Genomic DNA, 16065 nt, shown 5'->3' with positions numbered 1-16065 from the left:
TTTTGTAGGTCTTTTGCATGTAGAAACTTGTAAGTCATTGCTGTGTTGAACAAAGTTTGGAGCAGACTGGACAAAAGTGAGAGTATAATTGCTGGAGACAGAGGAAGTAGCTTTCACAGCGTAAAGAGGTTGAATGATGATCCTTGTACATGCCTGAAGGCTTCCAATTCTGGCCTTACTGGAAGGGAACGCTTGGATAGTTTCAAACTTATCTGTTTCCTTTAGTTAAACAATTAATGATTTCCATCATTCAGCACACTTAATTTCATTGGCAATGTTGAAATGTAAGACCAAGACAGTTACTTCTCTAAGGAGTGATAGTAATTCTTCATGTGGGTGCAGGGAGTGGCACATGTAAAGCAGCAGTGAAGATGAGGGTAGTTCTGTTCCTGTTGAACTTCAGATTGTTTTGCCAGAGATTTCTGTGGAAGCAGGGCTGTTTTTTTCATGGCATATGAGATTCCTAAAGACTGGGATTTGGTTATGAATGAGCACGTGTTTCCAGAATGGAATTACTTGGAATGAGTTTGTTTAATGGATTGTGGGTTCCTCCAGAGTGACGCTGCAGCGCCTGTGTGAGGAGTTAGCTCTTTTTAATTGGTCCCATATGTGCTGGCAGATAGTATATTAACCATGCCTGGAGGGGATAAGGGCATCTGGTTGAATCTCATGGTGCATATTTTATTTCTTTTCTGGAGGGATTTGCTTTTTTTTTTCCATGGTTCTTTTCCCCCCTCTTTGTTCTTAGAACTGGAGATATGTATATATATGTATAACCACTAGCATTTTGAAACTTAATACTCAGCTGAGGGATTAGTTAAGTTTCTGCAAAATTATCTGAACTTTGCTGACAAGTAAAGAGGAAGAAACTGAGGTTTTATAGAGAAGCTGGAGTTTCTGAGTATCTCTGAGTTTGAATGACTAAATTGCAAGAACTCAGAAGCTTAATCTCCGTCTTGTCAAGTGCTAATGATTTGTTCTTTGAAAACCAGAAAAATGGAAGCATCAGAAAAGATGAATTACTTTTGGAAAAACCTTGAAAAAACTATGCAGATTTAACCTTTCTATCTGGAGGATGTGGGTATTGGAAGGCTGTCCTAGCCATGGGCCCTGTTGGCCTTAACAAAGGGGAGCACCAGCCTCAGCCTTTTTACTTGACTCTTTCTGAACTGTACAAAGCAGTGTAATTTTGCATCTGGCTGTTTTGGCTCAACTTAACAAGTAAGGTAGTTGCAGGAGAAACAGGAATGTAAATGAGTTGGTCTGATTTTTCTTTTGTAAAGGTTTCTTGGTGCAAATGCTGTCAATTATCCAACTGTAAAGTTTTGCTGAATTAATGAGACACTTTGTAGAAAGGTATTTTTGATCACTTTCTGTAGAATCCCTTATTTCTGATTTAGGCTCTCTAGCGTACTACTTTTATTCATGGCTTAAAGAAGTGGAAAGACCTACTGTGTGAAGTTGCCCTAGGATAGTGGTTGTGTATCTGCACTGCAGTGGGACCCAATTTTTGTCTATATTCTGCATTGTGAGCTCAAAGGTTTGTGCAGCTTTAATCCTGGCAGAGTTCCCCCAGGATGAAGAATTTGCTGTTGGAGGTGGGAAAGGAGCAGGGCTGCAGGAGATGAAATGCCTGTGGGTGCAGTCAGGGCTGGGGAGGTTCCTTGAGACGGGGCAGTGGTGCTGGCCAGACACAGCTGCCCAGGGGTGCTCTGGGGCAGGCACTGATGGTGCTCATGGGGCTGGGTGGCAGCAGGGAAGGCTGAAGCCCCCAGGCTGCTTCTTCATCCCGTGCAACGGCTGAGGAGGCACACCCTGGTGAGGGCTTCCCAAAAAGGCTGACTTGCCAAAGATGCAGGTCCATTCCCTTGGAAGTGGCTTGTGTCCATGGGAAACAAGAGGACCCCTTCTCAGAGACCCTCAGGAGTGCCAGGTGTAAATCTTGGGGGGGGCTCTGACCTGGAAAAGGCACTGCTGTGCATTAGCATAAAATCACTCAGTGATAAAATAGCTTTAGAGGAAGGAATGGATTCTCCTTATTTTCTAGCTGTAAAAACAATAATTAATTAGACCAGAAATTATTTTATTTACATTTAGTAATATGTAACCTTTTTTGTCCAGAATTTGTACACTTTGTTTCTCCACAGTATTAAACTGTGTTACTTGTAGCAAATAATCAGAGCAGATTCCTTGTTTGTAGCACATGCCTTTGTCACCCAGTCCCTATCCCTGTCTCAGAAAATAAGTTAGCAAGGCAAGAGAGGTGTCACTGAACTACATAACTGCTTACCAAGTTATTGCTTTATTGTAAAAAATGAAGGAGAAGAGTGGCAGAGTGAAACACTGGCTTTGAAAGGGCTGCATTGCAGAATGCAGTGGCTGTCTGGCAGGTATTGTCTGAGATGGGCTTGTTGTGCCAGGCACTGAGTGAGGATAAAAAACTTTTTAAAGCATCCTCTGACACAGACATTATTGGAAAGCCTCCAAGGGCAAATTGAAAAAGCAACAGCTGCCTTCATGCTGCAGGATTCCATTGTTTTAATATTGGGCCAACTATACCAAATAATACATGTACTGGAAACTCATGTTAGGACAAAAATATGTTGGAAAGCAGCTTAGGGGTCAGCTCAAAATCAAAGTGAATGAACTTGACATATCTATGCTGCTGCGTGCTCTATTTTGTTCTTTCTCTTCTTGTCAGCTCCTATTTCTTTATTTCTACTTTTTCATTTTCTTTTCTTTTCTTTCCTTTTCTTTCTTTCTTTTTTTTTTTATACCATTTGCTTTGTCTTGGACTTGTATTTTGACTGGCATTTGTCCTGAAAATTGCTGGAACTGCTAAATTCTTCTGCTTCCACTGAGAAATTCTAGTATCTTTGAAACTGTAATCTAGTTTAAAATTCCAGAACTAGTTTCTCACTAGTTGTGACAAAGTTATTAGATTTTGAGAGTTAACAGTAATTTCTGGGGCCAAAATTTTGGTGGTAGTTATTTATGAGAGCAGCTCTGTTGATATATTGGTCAAGATTTTTTTTATGCTTTATTTCTATTGATGCTAAAAAAATGTTCTTTTATAAAATATATATGTCATGAACACCAGGCATTGGAAACTACAGCTTATTTCAAAATATATTTTACAGTCATCAGTGGGTAAAAGACTGTAAAAGCCCAAATACAAACAGATATATTTAGATGTTTGTCTTCTATCCAACATGCCTAATTTCCACAGAAATATTAACCTGGGAATTTAAGCAGTGTAACATAGAGACTGGTGAAAGAACATTTTACTGTGGTACTGTGACTTTTTTTCCCCTCCTCCACTCATGTCCTAGGGACGTCTCATTTTATTTTCATGATTTTGAGTGTCCTGAAATATTGACTCCTTCCTTCCTACTTTGATGTGGATCTCTGTGGTGAGGCTTTATGTTCTGAGCAGTTGTGACTAAACTGGGAACTTGATCTCTGAATATCTTGTATGCTTAGATTTGTTTAGGTTGGGGTTTAGTTTAACTGATGATAGAGAGATGTTAGAGGATCAGTCATGAAATTCTCATCTGGCTCTGAAGTTCCCTGCAGTTTGGAGGGTGTTTGTATCTGGGACTGTTTTATTTGGGCAGCAGTCCTGCTGATTGGAATCACATAAGCTTGGCAACAGAATGGGGGCATTCAGCCAGAGCAAACTTGAAGTACACAGGGTCTGAGAACAAAACGTTTCACATGAATTAAATTGTGAGGAAACAGAAATTCTTTAAACTTGTAGGAAAACAAGGCAATGTGAGCACCATCACACAGGCAGCTGTGTGATCACAGCTATTGATAAGGAGTGCCGGTTCTAGTTATGAAATCTTGATAATTTTGTGTTTTTAAGAGATATGTCTTACCACCACAAGAAGAAGAATATTCCCAAGAAGTTGGTGTCAGAGTGAGATGGAATAATTCTCAGTACTTGCATGCAAAGATCCAGTAGCATCTTCACTGGAAGGCTTTCTGACACTCAGCTGATTTAGGTTTCCTATGTACGTTGTCATGCTTTTCTGTCTGCAGTCTTGTGTCCCTTTCCTCTATCTATTGTTTCTGTATACTGCAGGTTTTTCCATCAGAGCTTTATCCTTGACTCCCTTATGACCCTCAGTAATGGCAGGAGAAGTGCAGGAGGGGCCCTGCCTGGCAGCTTTGCTTGTAGCGCTGCCTCTCCTGGTGCTTTCCTTTCCTGAGTCTCATGCCCTGCTTGCTTCGATGCCATCTTCCTCCTGCTCTTCTGTCATAAGGATTAGAGCTTATCCTGCCAAATGCAGATTACTCCTTCCTGTGCCCAAACTCTCTGTGCCACCCCATCTCTCTCCTATGCTGTCTGCTGGGGAGGGTGGAAGGAGCAGGAGGACATGAGAGGGGAATGGTGGCAGGCACTGGTTGAGTCTCTCATGTGCAACCATGTGTGGTCACTGGACGTATGGAGAGGGGGAAGAAGTTTGGTTGGTTTTTGTTTTTGTTTTGTGGAACATTTCCCAGATATTTTGTCCCAAGATTCTTGGGAGTGCCATGCCCTCAGCCCACTGAGTCATGACAAGTTGTGCCATGGGCCAGTCCAAGCTCCTCTACTTACAAATTGTATCACAGGGTGCCTGCAGGCAAGCCTGTCTTACCATTTCCACATGTTGCCACTTCTTTATGATTGAAAGGTGAAAATTCAGATATAATTATATGATTTTTCACATAAATAGCATCTGTTATCTGAAAGAAATGGAGTGGATTTGTGTTGATAGGCTGGAAAAAATATAGGTCTTGAGATGCTGGATGAGATAAGCTTTTAATAACCAGATTTCTGGATTGGTTTCAAGGAGGTTTCTTGGGATGGATACCTTGAGTATAGTTGTAATATGGTCTTGGATTTGTGCATGCCAGTTTTGTGTTACATACCAGGCTGCTGATGGGATGATTTCTGACTTTATCATGATAAATTGCTTCCATCCCTTCTGTAGTGAGTTTTATTGCAGTGTTCAGTACAATGTTTATATGAACTGCTACTAAAGGATAAATAAATAAAGCACGATATAGTTTAATATGGGGGAGGGAAAGCATTTATATTGTATTAGCAGTATTTGTTTAACAAGAAATGGATCAGAGATGACATTAATCTGTACTGGACAGATTGGCTTTAAACAAAACAAAACCTTGAAATGGATCAGTTTTCATATAGATAGAATTCTTCTTTCCTTGCTGAAAAGCTGAAGGCTTGGGGTTGGGTGGTCCTCAGCTCACAGCTGTGCTGGTGTAACTCATGGGGTAACCATAGTGCTAAAGGACTGTTGTGTTGTCATCTCCTCTTGTACCTACAGACTGGACATGCTGGTAGTCAAATTCCACTGGGAGCAGGCAAAAAGGGACCTTTGAACTTTCTAAAATTCTCTTGCAGTTCAATTCACTTGGTTGTGTCTTTCCACTCCTAGGCTGCTTTTTCTTTGCTGTAGGTTGCAGTTGAAAACTTCTGGGTTCATTCAAGACTAAACGGGTTTCAGAGGTGGAGAGAGGTATTTCTGCTGAAATAGTCAATTATAGATATTATTTTTAATTTCCCTTTATCTTTTGCTGTTGCACTAACATGGATTTCATCTGGGAATTCCTCTGTAGGTGCTGTAGAAGGATGAATTATCCAGAGGATTGCTTCTTGCTCTGGCAGATCCCTCTTTCAGATTACACTAATTTACAGTCTCCTCTTTCTTGACATTTATTTTTAAACCCCAATATATAACCCTTTCTTAGATTTTTGAGTTTGCGCCTTTATTTCCATCAGGAAAATTAAAAGATCCACTAGGCTTGGCTGCTGAATACTCAATATTGTGAACAGCAGTGACTGTTTTGTCAAGACCTGAAGATGAAGAGCATTATTATTACAAATTTCAGTGCATAATTTTCTCCTCCAAGTCATGTTTCCTTGCATGGAATCATAGTTATTTTCTCCAAGATATTTGGCCTGAGTTCTCGTGGTGACTGTATTTTTGCTGACAAACTAAACTAAAACCCAAATGCTGTTAATTTTTAGTTTTAACTGCAACAGAAATTGTGCCTGAACTAAATATGCAGCACGTAAAATTTGCAAGTTGAATGTTCTGAGCTAGTTATTCTGGAGCTAATGTGTGACTGTTGAACTGATAACAAAATATATGTTAAACAACATAGAAGTTCTTGATTCTTACATTCAGTTAACTGGTAGCTAAGTGTGTTAGTGATGACAGGGTTTTCACTGAAATAGAGAGCACTTTGAGGGTCACCAAGGAGGAAAGAGGCCATACCTCTGTTGTGACAGTCTTAGCCAGTTATGGGTTTGGGCTGCCAGTTATGCACCGTTTGGTTTTCTTCTGCAGGGGGAAAGGATGCCATTAAGATGGATAAACTAAGCACAGTAAACTGATGGAACTTGAATCCTTGAACAAGCAAAACTATGGTTTTGAATTAAGATAATTGTCCAGTGTTATTGCCAGCATTACTTAAATTTTGCTCTGAATGATGTAATGTTCAGCAACTAGCAAAATACAATGCTAATTACAGGACTAATGCTTTCTTTGGCATTTAAGGTATTTTCATTTATGTTACTCCTTGTATTTCTTTCAAATTTAAAGTCATATCAGTAGCACCATCTAAATGGATACAGAATGAGCCATGTGTAGTTTTGAGCTGTTGGTATAATCATGCCAGCTAAGAAAATCTTCTGATGATGAATTTCAGTATAAGAGCCACCAAATGAACCTAGTGGTTCTGGCACATGAAATGTGAATGGTACAATGTTCCCTGAAACTTTATTCACTGGATTGCCAAAGCCATGCTTTTCAAGAACTTAGTGAACTTAAAGCACTTTAAAGAAATATTTAGAGTTCACAGCAGTGGAGAGTGAATGCCTTTTCTCAAAAAATACCTTGGCTACTGTTATAGATCAGCTTTTGCCAACAGTTTCTGCAGGAGATGCCAGTTTGGAGTGGAAACCCAAGAAGTGGGTTCAGCAAAGCACTTTATCCTGTTCTTGGCTTAAAGCACATGAATAATCCCATTGACTACCCACGTGTGCTTTACTGTGACTGCTCACACAGCGAAAGTCAGGCACGTGTTTAAATAACCTGTTTATCTGGGGGTTCCCTGCATGATGTCTGCTGGCAGAGATTTGATTTTCTCATGGCAGCCATCACATGGCCTGTGCAGGAGCCCAGCGTGGTCTGCATTAGCCCTGTGGGCCAAAGCAAAGGCTATTTCTGCCTCCACCCCCAGTCCTTCCTGCACTTCTCTGGCAGCTGATCAGCTCTTTGCTGCCAATTGTGCTCTCGTGTTTTTGGCACCCAACTGCTCCAACTTGCTGCTCATGCAAGTTTTGAATTGCCTTTGTAAGGCACAGAGTAAGCTTTTCCTTGTTTAAGATTGTATATATGGTTGTTACAACATGAAAAAAAAAAGATAGATCATTGCTGTAGTTTTCTTCATTTTGATCAAATTGTGCCCTTTCTCTCATTGAAGTTTATAGAGATGTCAGCAGAGTAGAACAACTATTTTGCAGGTCCAAGCTCACTGCTCAGGAGGGCTAAATGGAGTTTTTTACATCTGTTGTCTAATGGAAGCTCCATTCTTTGCTGGAGAAGCCCCGTAAACTGATCTATGGAAATAGAGCTCTTTCAGCACTCAAGGGAGGGAAAAGTTAAATGCTAGAAGAGTTTTTTCAACCTGATTATTTCACACCATTATCTCTGTTGATCCAAAACTGGCTCACTTGGAAAATAGCATGACTTAACCTTAATAGTACATTTTCTCCATCTCTGCCTAGCTCTCCCATCCCCCTGCACGCAGAGGACAGCAGCAGAAAGCCCTGGAGGCAATATTTCTCCAGGCTTGAAAAGGAATCATACAACCTCAGCAGCAGGTTAGCAGACCTGGAGCCTATAGGTAGAAGCAAGTCACGCTGTAGGAGACAGCAGGGAGTGAGTGGGACCAGCCAGCCCAATCAATGACGCTCCTTCAAACATAGCATCTCAGACCTTCCACTTGCTTTGTACTCACCATGGCTTCTCAGCCTTTGCTAAAAGTTCCACTGGAGAGGGCCTAGGAAACTCCAAATACAAGGCTGTCAATTGCAACCTAAAGGTAAAATTAGGTAGGTTTTCTCAGTCAGTTTAGTAATACTAGATGTCAAAGAGGTGTGTTATCTTCAGAAACATGTCAGAGAATATTCTTTAATGTATAATCATCTTAAATGGAGTACATTTTTGCTGGAGCTGTGTTTGGGGGAGTGAATGGGGTAATGTGTAATATGAGGATATGAGCAGATGAAAAGTAGTATGAGTAGAGTGCTTCACTGGGATGAAAACTTGAATGCTTGCACAAACATCACAGAGGCCCTAAAGGATTGCTGTTAACAGGGTGTAACTTCATGTGTGAAATAGGTAAACAAGTACTATTTTCACAGACTCTTAGTGTATATGCCTTGAACATATTTCTAAGAGTGTTTGAAGTGCTGTACTTCCAGTGGCATAACAATTATTAGACCTAAACACTGACAAACTAAGGACTGGACCGTTACAAAAGTGTATCAACAGGTTTTCAGTTGGCACATGATAAAGTATTTATGATCTGGTAGCAGGTTTATTTTCAAGGGAAATTCATATCCACAAAAATCCACAGAAAACCAGCACAGTATCTAAATAGTTGATTCATTCCCTGTGTATAAATAAAATGTTGAATAGCCACTCTCTTCATCTAAAGTACAGGACTGAACAACAAGGACCTGTGTTGATATCTAGCTCTGATAGAGACTTCTTGCGTGGCTCTGGGAAATCACTTAGCATCTCTTTTTCTGCAAGCCAGACCCTGTAATGCTTGTCTGCCTTGCTGGGGTAAAATGGAGACTGAGAAAAGGGGTGGCTGCAAAGCAAGTTAAGGATCTCCTATCAAGTCACAACAAATGGTTTAGTTTTGATGAAAGTAATCTGGAACCATTGCACATACGTCTAATAACTGCTTCTTGGTAAGGGTCAACTTATGAATTTTTTATAAAGTCATATTTCTCTAGACAATGCTGTGACATGTTATTACCTTGATTTAGTTCATATCTGCATTTTTTCTCCTTTAGATAAGTAGTAGCATGTGAAAATGTTCAGTTTTTCAAATAAAGTTCCATTCAAGGAAGCATCGAAATATTAAAAAATTTCTCTTGACTTCCCTGATTCCACAAAATTGCTTTGGAAGTCTTTTGAGGATTGACTTTACTAACTCTAAGCAATTGCTGAGAAACTTTTAATTTGGTGATTTTACTGTTCACTTGGATAGTTCTTCACCCCTAAGCCTGGGGAGTCTGTTTAAGAAAGTGACAAGTTTTGAGTGACATCTATTCATTGGTACCAAGAGTGACATTTACATTGGAGGCTACAGGAGCTATTACTTACAAAGGAAGAGAATATAAAATTCACATGAAAAAGGCAAACCAATGAGGGATTCAGCTCAGTGGGAATGGTAACATCTACAAAGGTCAATGGGATGAGATTTAAGTACAGAGGAAGGAGAAAAAGGTCTTTTAGTGGTCTTTGATCCCCTGTTCTTCCTCCCTGAGGAACTGGGTCCATAACCAGCTTTATTATACTTGCAAGTGATCAGAAGTTGAATTTAGACTCTTTGTGGAGCATATGGGAAATGTAATGAGTTCTTTCACTTTGTGTATGTCTTTTTAATTAAAAGTAGCCTCCACATTGCTGATAGTAATGAATGCTCTTAAGTCATAGAACTTGGTAACTCTCCCCAGGAAAGCTTGTAAGGCATTGAACAGCAAGTGAAACCTGCAGACACGTCCAATTTTAACTCTCATTTTTTCTGTACTAGAACTGAGGGTAATTTCTTTTCTTTTTCTGTTTAGCACTTTCAGACCATGTTAAAGACTAAGTTGAATGTCCTAACTCTTCGTAAAGAGCCGCTCCCGACAGTGATCTTCCATGAACCAGAGGCCATTGAGCTGTGCACCACAACTCCCCTCATGAAGACCCGGACTCACACTGGATGCAAGGTACTCAGAAGTGTAAACTGAGGGAGTGGCACCACTGTGGAGGTGTCCCATGTGATTGTGAGAACTCTAAGGAGCCCAGAGTAACCAACAGCATTCTGGAAGTTCAATTGGCTGCTACTATTACTATAAAGTTTCTGAATCAAAAAAGTCATTGAGCATTTCTGACCAGAAATTTTGGTTTTCAGGGGGAAATGGTTTGAGTTACATGTCATGATGCAAATTGTGGAGGATTTCTAATAGACTGTGATCAACTGGTTGTAAACACTGCTGGTTGTAAACACTGACAATATTTCCATAAGGACTAGTGGGGTTTTTTGTTTTCTTTGTTGGTTTGGGGTTTTTAAGATTAAAAAAAGAAAAAAGCGAACCAGGAGTCTTACTTCTTCATTTGGTTAAGCAACAAGATCAATCTGCCCTGTTACATCAAAGAAGAGCTTCTGCAAAGGCTGTTCCTTTTAAAAAGTTTAATGGCTTAAGAGCCTCGAGTGTGTTCTTCTGTGGTAAGAAACCGTATAAAAATAGGAAACAAATCTGCTCTGTTTGCATCTTTTCTTGGAGTCATTTTCCTTGATGACAGAGCTCGCCTGGCCTTGCAGAGCCATGGGCAGCCTTGCAGACTGAGCTGGGTACCAGTCTGGCCTGTGCTGCCATTTGGGGCTTGGCAACCAATTCCCCTTCACCCATCCTGGCTGCCATTTTTGGGGAGTGTCCACCTGCCCTCCAGGATCTTGGTGAAAAGGGAGAGAACTGGGCTTCAGACTCCCCTGCTCTGTCAAGTGTTAACTCCAGGAGAACTGTTGCTGGATGCTGTGCGTGCTGGATAAGATCCAAAGCGCAATTAAATGTTCCATGCCACAGTGTGTACACAAACACGTGCACACAGACACTCTTCCTTGCAGGGGGATCAGATGTGAGTGAAGCGGGTGTTGTAGTGTGTTCGTTAAGTTCATCTAATTCCTCCCCCATTTTATGTATCTGCTCCCCCCCATTTTGTATAAAATGGTTCTGCCCTCCTCAGTTTTCCCGCCACAGCCCTGCCAGTTCTATTGTCAATCTCTTAGGTTATATAATCCCTCCTCCCCTTTTTCCCTTATATGTATGCTTTTTCTCCTCCCTGGGACAAGTCAATCACCCCCCCACTCCACCTAGTATTCCAGAAGCTTCTCCTCTTTGGGGGTTGTGGTTGGCTGTGGTCCTGAGGCCCCTCCCATACCTGGTACCTATTGGGCTCTCCACTGTGTCATTTGTGTTAAGCTCATCCCCTCTCCTCCTCCTGTTGATCTTCTGTAAACCCCTCCCGGATCCACCCCTTCCCTTTATAACCCTGAGACACTTTTTGTTCTGGGTCATTCGCTGGTACATCAGGGGGTTCCTCCCTGGCTGGCATCGTGGGCTTTCCAATAAACCTATTTCGCCCCCAGCGAGTGTCCAGCTCTTTCCTTCTTGTCGTTTAGCAGCGATCCAGTCCGCAGCCAGCACAGCCCGAGGCCTTACGACACCGAGGGGTGCTGGCAGGATTGCAGCTGGGTGTCGGCCTTAACCTCAGCTAGCCAGACTCTGACCTTCTCTGCCCTTGAAGGCCAAATACACCTCTCTGCAAGTGGGGTTGGGAGAAATTGCTTTCCCCTGCTTCTCTCTTGGCATACTGTACTTGGGCACCCCCAGGCCTGGCACTTGCTCAGCAAAGCTTCTTCTTGGGAAGTGTCACTTCCAAAGAGTTTGATTCTCCCTGTCACAATAGCCAGGAACAGGACTCTGCTGCTGGGTGTTGAAGCAGAGCTGCCGTGTGCCGATGCAGAGGAATGCAGAGGAAGCAACCCTAATGTGCTTTGTGTGGTAGCTCACAGCATCTGCTCTTCCATGGTGCTGCTTTTATCCTTTATGTTGACATCTAATGAATTTTTATAGAATGTTAGTATGATCAAAATGGTTCACAAAGTATCTGGCTTTCACCCCCAGTGAGAGAGGTCAGGCATAATAATGCTTTCTGAAATCAGTTTATCTTTGTGAATGTGTATAGAATTTAAATGAAGCTTTTTATTCAACTTGCAGTCCTTCAATTGGAAAGGAATTGCAGAGAAATGTTGAACCTCTCAGTGAAGAGAATCGCATTCTATATTTAGATCTCTTTTATTTATTCATTTATTTTTCCTGTAGTATAGCATAGTAGTGCTGACTAGGGAGCATCTACCACAACTCCTGTTTTCCTTCTTGCATTGTTTCTCCTTCTCCCCTTCCCCTGTAGCTACTTTGCTTCCTGTCAGTGCTGGTTTCCCAATGGTGGTTTTGAGGTAGTGGCCAGGCTCTCCTCAGGTGATTCAGCTGTTGTGATTTTCAGTACCTGCCGCGTGTATGTTCTTCCTGTGGCTAAGAAATCCTCTCCTGTTAATAATTGAAAGGCTTCAATTTTACCCAGTCTCTGTATTCACAACCTCTTTCTTTTCCCCCTCTTTTTTCCTGACTAAATATGTTCTTCCTGACAGCTGTTAATAGGTAATTAACTTCCCTGTCCTCTTTCCCCTCCAATTACTCGTTTTTTGCTGACTGGTACAACAGTAGTGCTGCCATGAAAAGCTAGAATTTTATAATTTGATTTTTTGCTCTAGCTGGTCTGATCAATTCCTATTATTCTGGGTGTAAGGCAGGAGATGCTGTGGTGTTGCTGGTACCACCAGGCCTGTCTGGTTCTGAGACTTGGGCTTTTCAGGCAAGAGCACAGCATCCAGTTTCTGCTTACTTTCATGAGTCACACGTTTTTGATCCTTAATCATTTTATTCCTCTTGACTGAAATCCCTCCAATTTTTCTATGTAATCCCATTAATGAGATAGCATCATTTGTCTGACAGAGGCTCCAGACATCTAATTGTATTGCACAGTTTTAACATAAGCCTCAGCTGGCACCATCTTGTTATGGGAACTTGACACATGCAATTGCTTTGCTGTTTAGAGGTCTGGGCATTGGTTTTCTGATGTGATTGCTCTTTTACTTGTCCTTTCATCACAAGGCAGGCTTTTCTTTTTGCTTTCATTTGCAGTTAGCTGCTGAATCTTGAAGAAAAATCCTTTTTTGCTGAGATGTAATCTCATTTAGTAATTCAGTGGGGTGGTTTTAAGAATAGCAGGGAAATGTCTAGTGTAAAGTGATCTAGGGGAAACCCCATCAAATCTGGAAAGTTAAAGAGTTGAACAAATTCAGAGAGCTTTTCTTTCTTGTCCAGTTCCACATCTGACACAGCTTTGTCACCGTTGTGGTTTCTGAAATATATTTATTCACCTATGACAGAAGGCTTAAGACTCATTTCTTCTGTAACTGCATGTCTACACCTTTCTGCTTGGGTCTGATGTGCTTGTTGTCATTCCCACCCTTCTAGACTCATGGACATGGTCTCCCCAAGCAGGAGCAATGGATAGTGTTAGCACTGATTTGCAGAACAGAGCTTTAGGAGCACGCATTTGGGAGTTTGTGGTGCTGGCTCCTCAGTCAGGTGGGTTGGCCTGGAGCTGTATCTCCCTAAGGGCTCCTTCTTTCCTTCTTTCCCTCCTTGCCCACCAGCCCTGTTTGCAAGTGGGGAGTGACAGCCCTGGGGTCAGAGTGGTGCAGCCCCACGCAGCAGGCAGCCTAAACCAGAGCAGGATTCTGGGTACAGTGAAGGACTCAGCCTCTGCTTTCTCCTGGGTGTCATTTCCTTTATTTGAGCTGCAGTGTACAGTCACTGCAGGCAGGTCTCTGGCCCGAGGAGCTGCAGCTTCTCATCCTCCTTCAGCTGAGGATGCCAGGGCAGGGCACTGGGGTGCAGCTCCCAGAGAGCTGCTAATTCTCTGGGACACACAGCTGGGGACCTGTGTGCCTCCTCCCTCTTCCCTGCAGTGGGAGGGGCATTTATGAATGCTGCATCACCACGGGCTAAGGTCAGCAGCTGCTCCAAAGAATGAGAACACCTAACTGGCTTATTGTATACCTGGAAATGGTAAGCCTCAGCTTAAGGTAAACCCTCCTTTCCTGGAGAATGACAAAAAAGAGTGGGAATAACTATTTTGTTGGTAACTGGACCACAGTTTCAATCCTAGGTTCTGATTTGATTTTATTTTAGTAGAGCATTCATTCGGGTAGGAGTGTAATTTAGATGTGTGCATAGAAAAAAGCATCTATTCCTCTTCAGATCCTAAGGCTTTCAATGAGACTGTGGCAGTCCTGCTTGTAGGTATTTCCTGTCAAATGGGCACTCCTGTGTTGCAGCTGGAAACCTGCTTGTTGCTTATCCCAGCACTAAGTACCACCAGATGGAAATGCAAAATCTGGAGTATCTCCAGAAAATAAGTTACTCTCTACTCAGAAATGCCTGCCTTCTCCATGCCTTTTAAATGATTTTGTTTAAGTTCTGCATGGTTTGTTCTTCCTTAATGTCCTAATCGGCTTATATTGATTCTAATGTTTCTTGATTTCTGTCCCTCTGAGCCATGGTGGTGGCACGAAGGGAACTGCCTAAATGACTTTCTCTCTCCTGCTGTAGCTTTTCCAGGCACTGGTGCAGTAATGCAAAAGGACAGAGGTTAAAAATGCTGTCTGCAGTTTTTAAAGTGGTGTAGTAGGTTTCATTTTTTTTTTTTCCTTTTTATTGGAAGACTCTTCAAAGTGAAGTCAGTGCTGAATAATCAGCACTGGGTCAGGCAATCTTATTCCTCCAGTTCCCACCAGTGGATGAGCTTTTCTCAGCAGCCTCAGAGGCCGAGAGGCGCACAAACGGTGCAAATAGTTGTGTTTTTAAGAGTATGCTTTAATGAAATAGGAAAATATATTTTAGTGATATGGTACTTACATGAATGATACTTGTTGCTTGCCTGTCTTATTGGATTGATTTTGTGAGCTTATTAATTCAGGCTCTGTGGAAGGTATGATGTGGGAACCTCTGTGATGGTGTATCTTAATTTAAGATGGATGAAAGTCTTGTTTAACAATTTGTATAAATGGCATTTGTGGGGTAATAGTGTTTAAAAACAAGTCTTGCACATACTGATAGAGATTTAAAAGTAGACAAGAAGTAACAGTAATAAATAGAGGTTGGTTTCTCAGAACAGCTTAATAGCTTCACTCCCAAAGCAAAAAGGAAGTGTTTCTTGTCCTAAGCTGGCTGCAGGCTGGTGATGACAGTGGGGCCAAGGCCACAGCTGGGCTTCTGTGGCACCAGTGTAGTGTCAGCAGTTACACACCAAACTTGACTGGTGTAATTGATGCTGCTACATGTTTGTCAGCCTATGAACTATGTTTGGGTGTTTTCTGGGACAGCTGGGCACTGCCTGAGATGCCCTGACCTGTGCCTGCCCTCCAGCAGCAGCTTTGGCCCCTTCAGCAAAGCCACAGCCTGTTGCCCTTGTTCCTGCCTTTCTCCTGGCTTTGCTGGCTGCTGCCAAAAGTTTTAATTTTCCCTTTGTCTCTCTGTCTTTCTCCCATTTTTCTTCTTTTTCTCTCAAATGTAGCTTTCACCATTAGAGACAGTTCCATCACGTGTGGGCCCTACTAATGAATCTCCACACACATGAAATTGTCCCATGTGCTTTGAGCAGCAGGATGTACAGCAGTGCAGCAGAGACTGGAAGTTTGGCCTGCAAGGGCTAAACAGATAAATGGGGACACAATTCAGCATCATAAAGTCACCCTAGGACATAGGGGAAAGCTCATAATAAGCTTATAGGATGAATAGAGAGTAAGATTGATCGTGATTTAATTGTGATCTTTAGAATTACAGTTTCTCATTGGGATACATATTAAAAAACCCTGAAACATTGCCTTAGAATTGCCCTCCTTGGTTTGTTTCTAATTCCTTGTGCAAGGCTGTCATTTAGGAATAATGTCTTTTCAGATATTACTGCCTATTTTTGGTTTTCTGCCTTGTTAATTTTGATTGCAAAGGCCTTGCAGCAGGACTGTCTCTTATTACATACTTGCAAAATACCCCATTTCTACTGTACCCTATGTGCCTCTGTAGCAAATTTAGTAATTCTGTATTGTTGCTTTTATTGGTCTTTGCATTTTTAA

General features: G+C 41.8%; 1 protein-coding gene across 2 annotated transcripts in view; it reads left to right on the top strand.

The window, feature by feature from the left end:
• PID1 (phosphotyrosine interaction domain containing 1) overlaps positions 1-16065 on the top strand; it is a 94955-nt gene that overhangs the window by 32736 nt on the left and 46154 nt on the right. For both annotated transcript variants that reach the window (XM_026795000.2, XM_005489468.4), the window contains exon 2: positions 9884-10030. In XM_026795000.2, the coding sequence (XP_026650801.1) occupies positions 9884-10030 (147 nt within the window). The remainder of the gene's footprint in view (positions 1-9883; positions 10031-16065) is intronic.

This window comes from Zonotrichia albicollis, chromosome 9, assembly GCF_047830755.1.
Source record: "Zonotrichia albicollis isolate bZonAlb1 chromosome 9, bZonAlb1.hap1, whole genome shotgun sequence".
NCBI classification, from domain to species: Eukaryota; Metazoa; Chordata; class Aves; order Passeriformes; family Passerellidae; genus Zonotrichia; species Zonotrichia albicollis.
The sequence above is the reverse complement of the archived record's forward strand: the minus strand, read 5'-3'. Positions and strand labels throughout refer to the sequence as shown.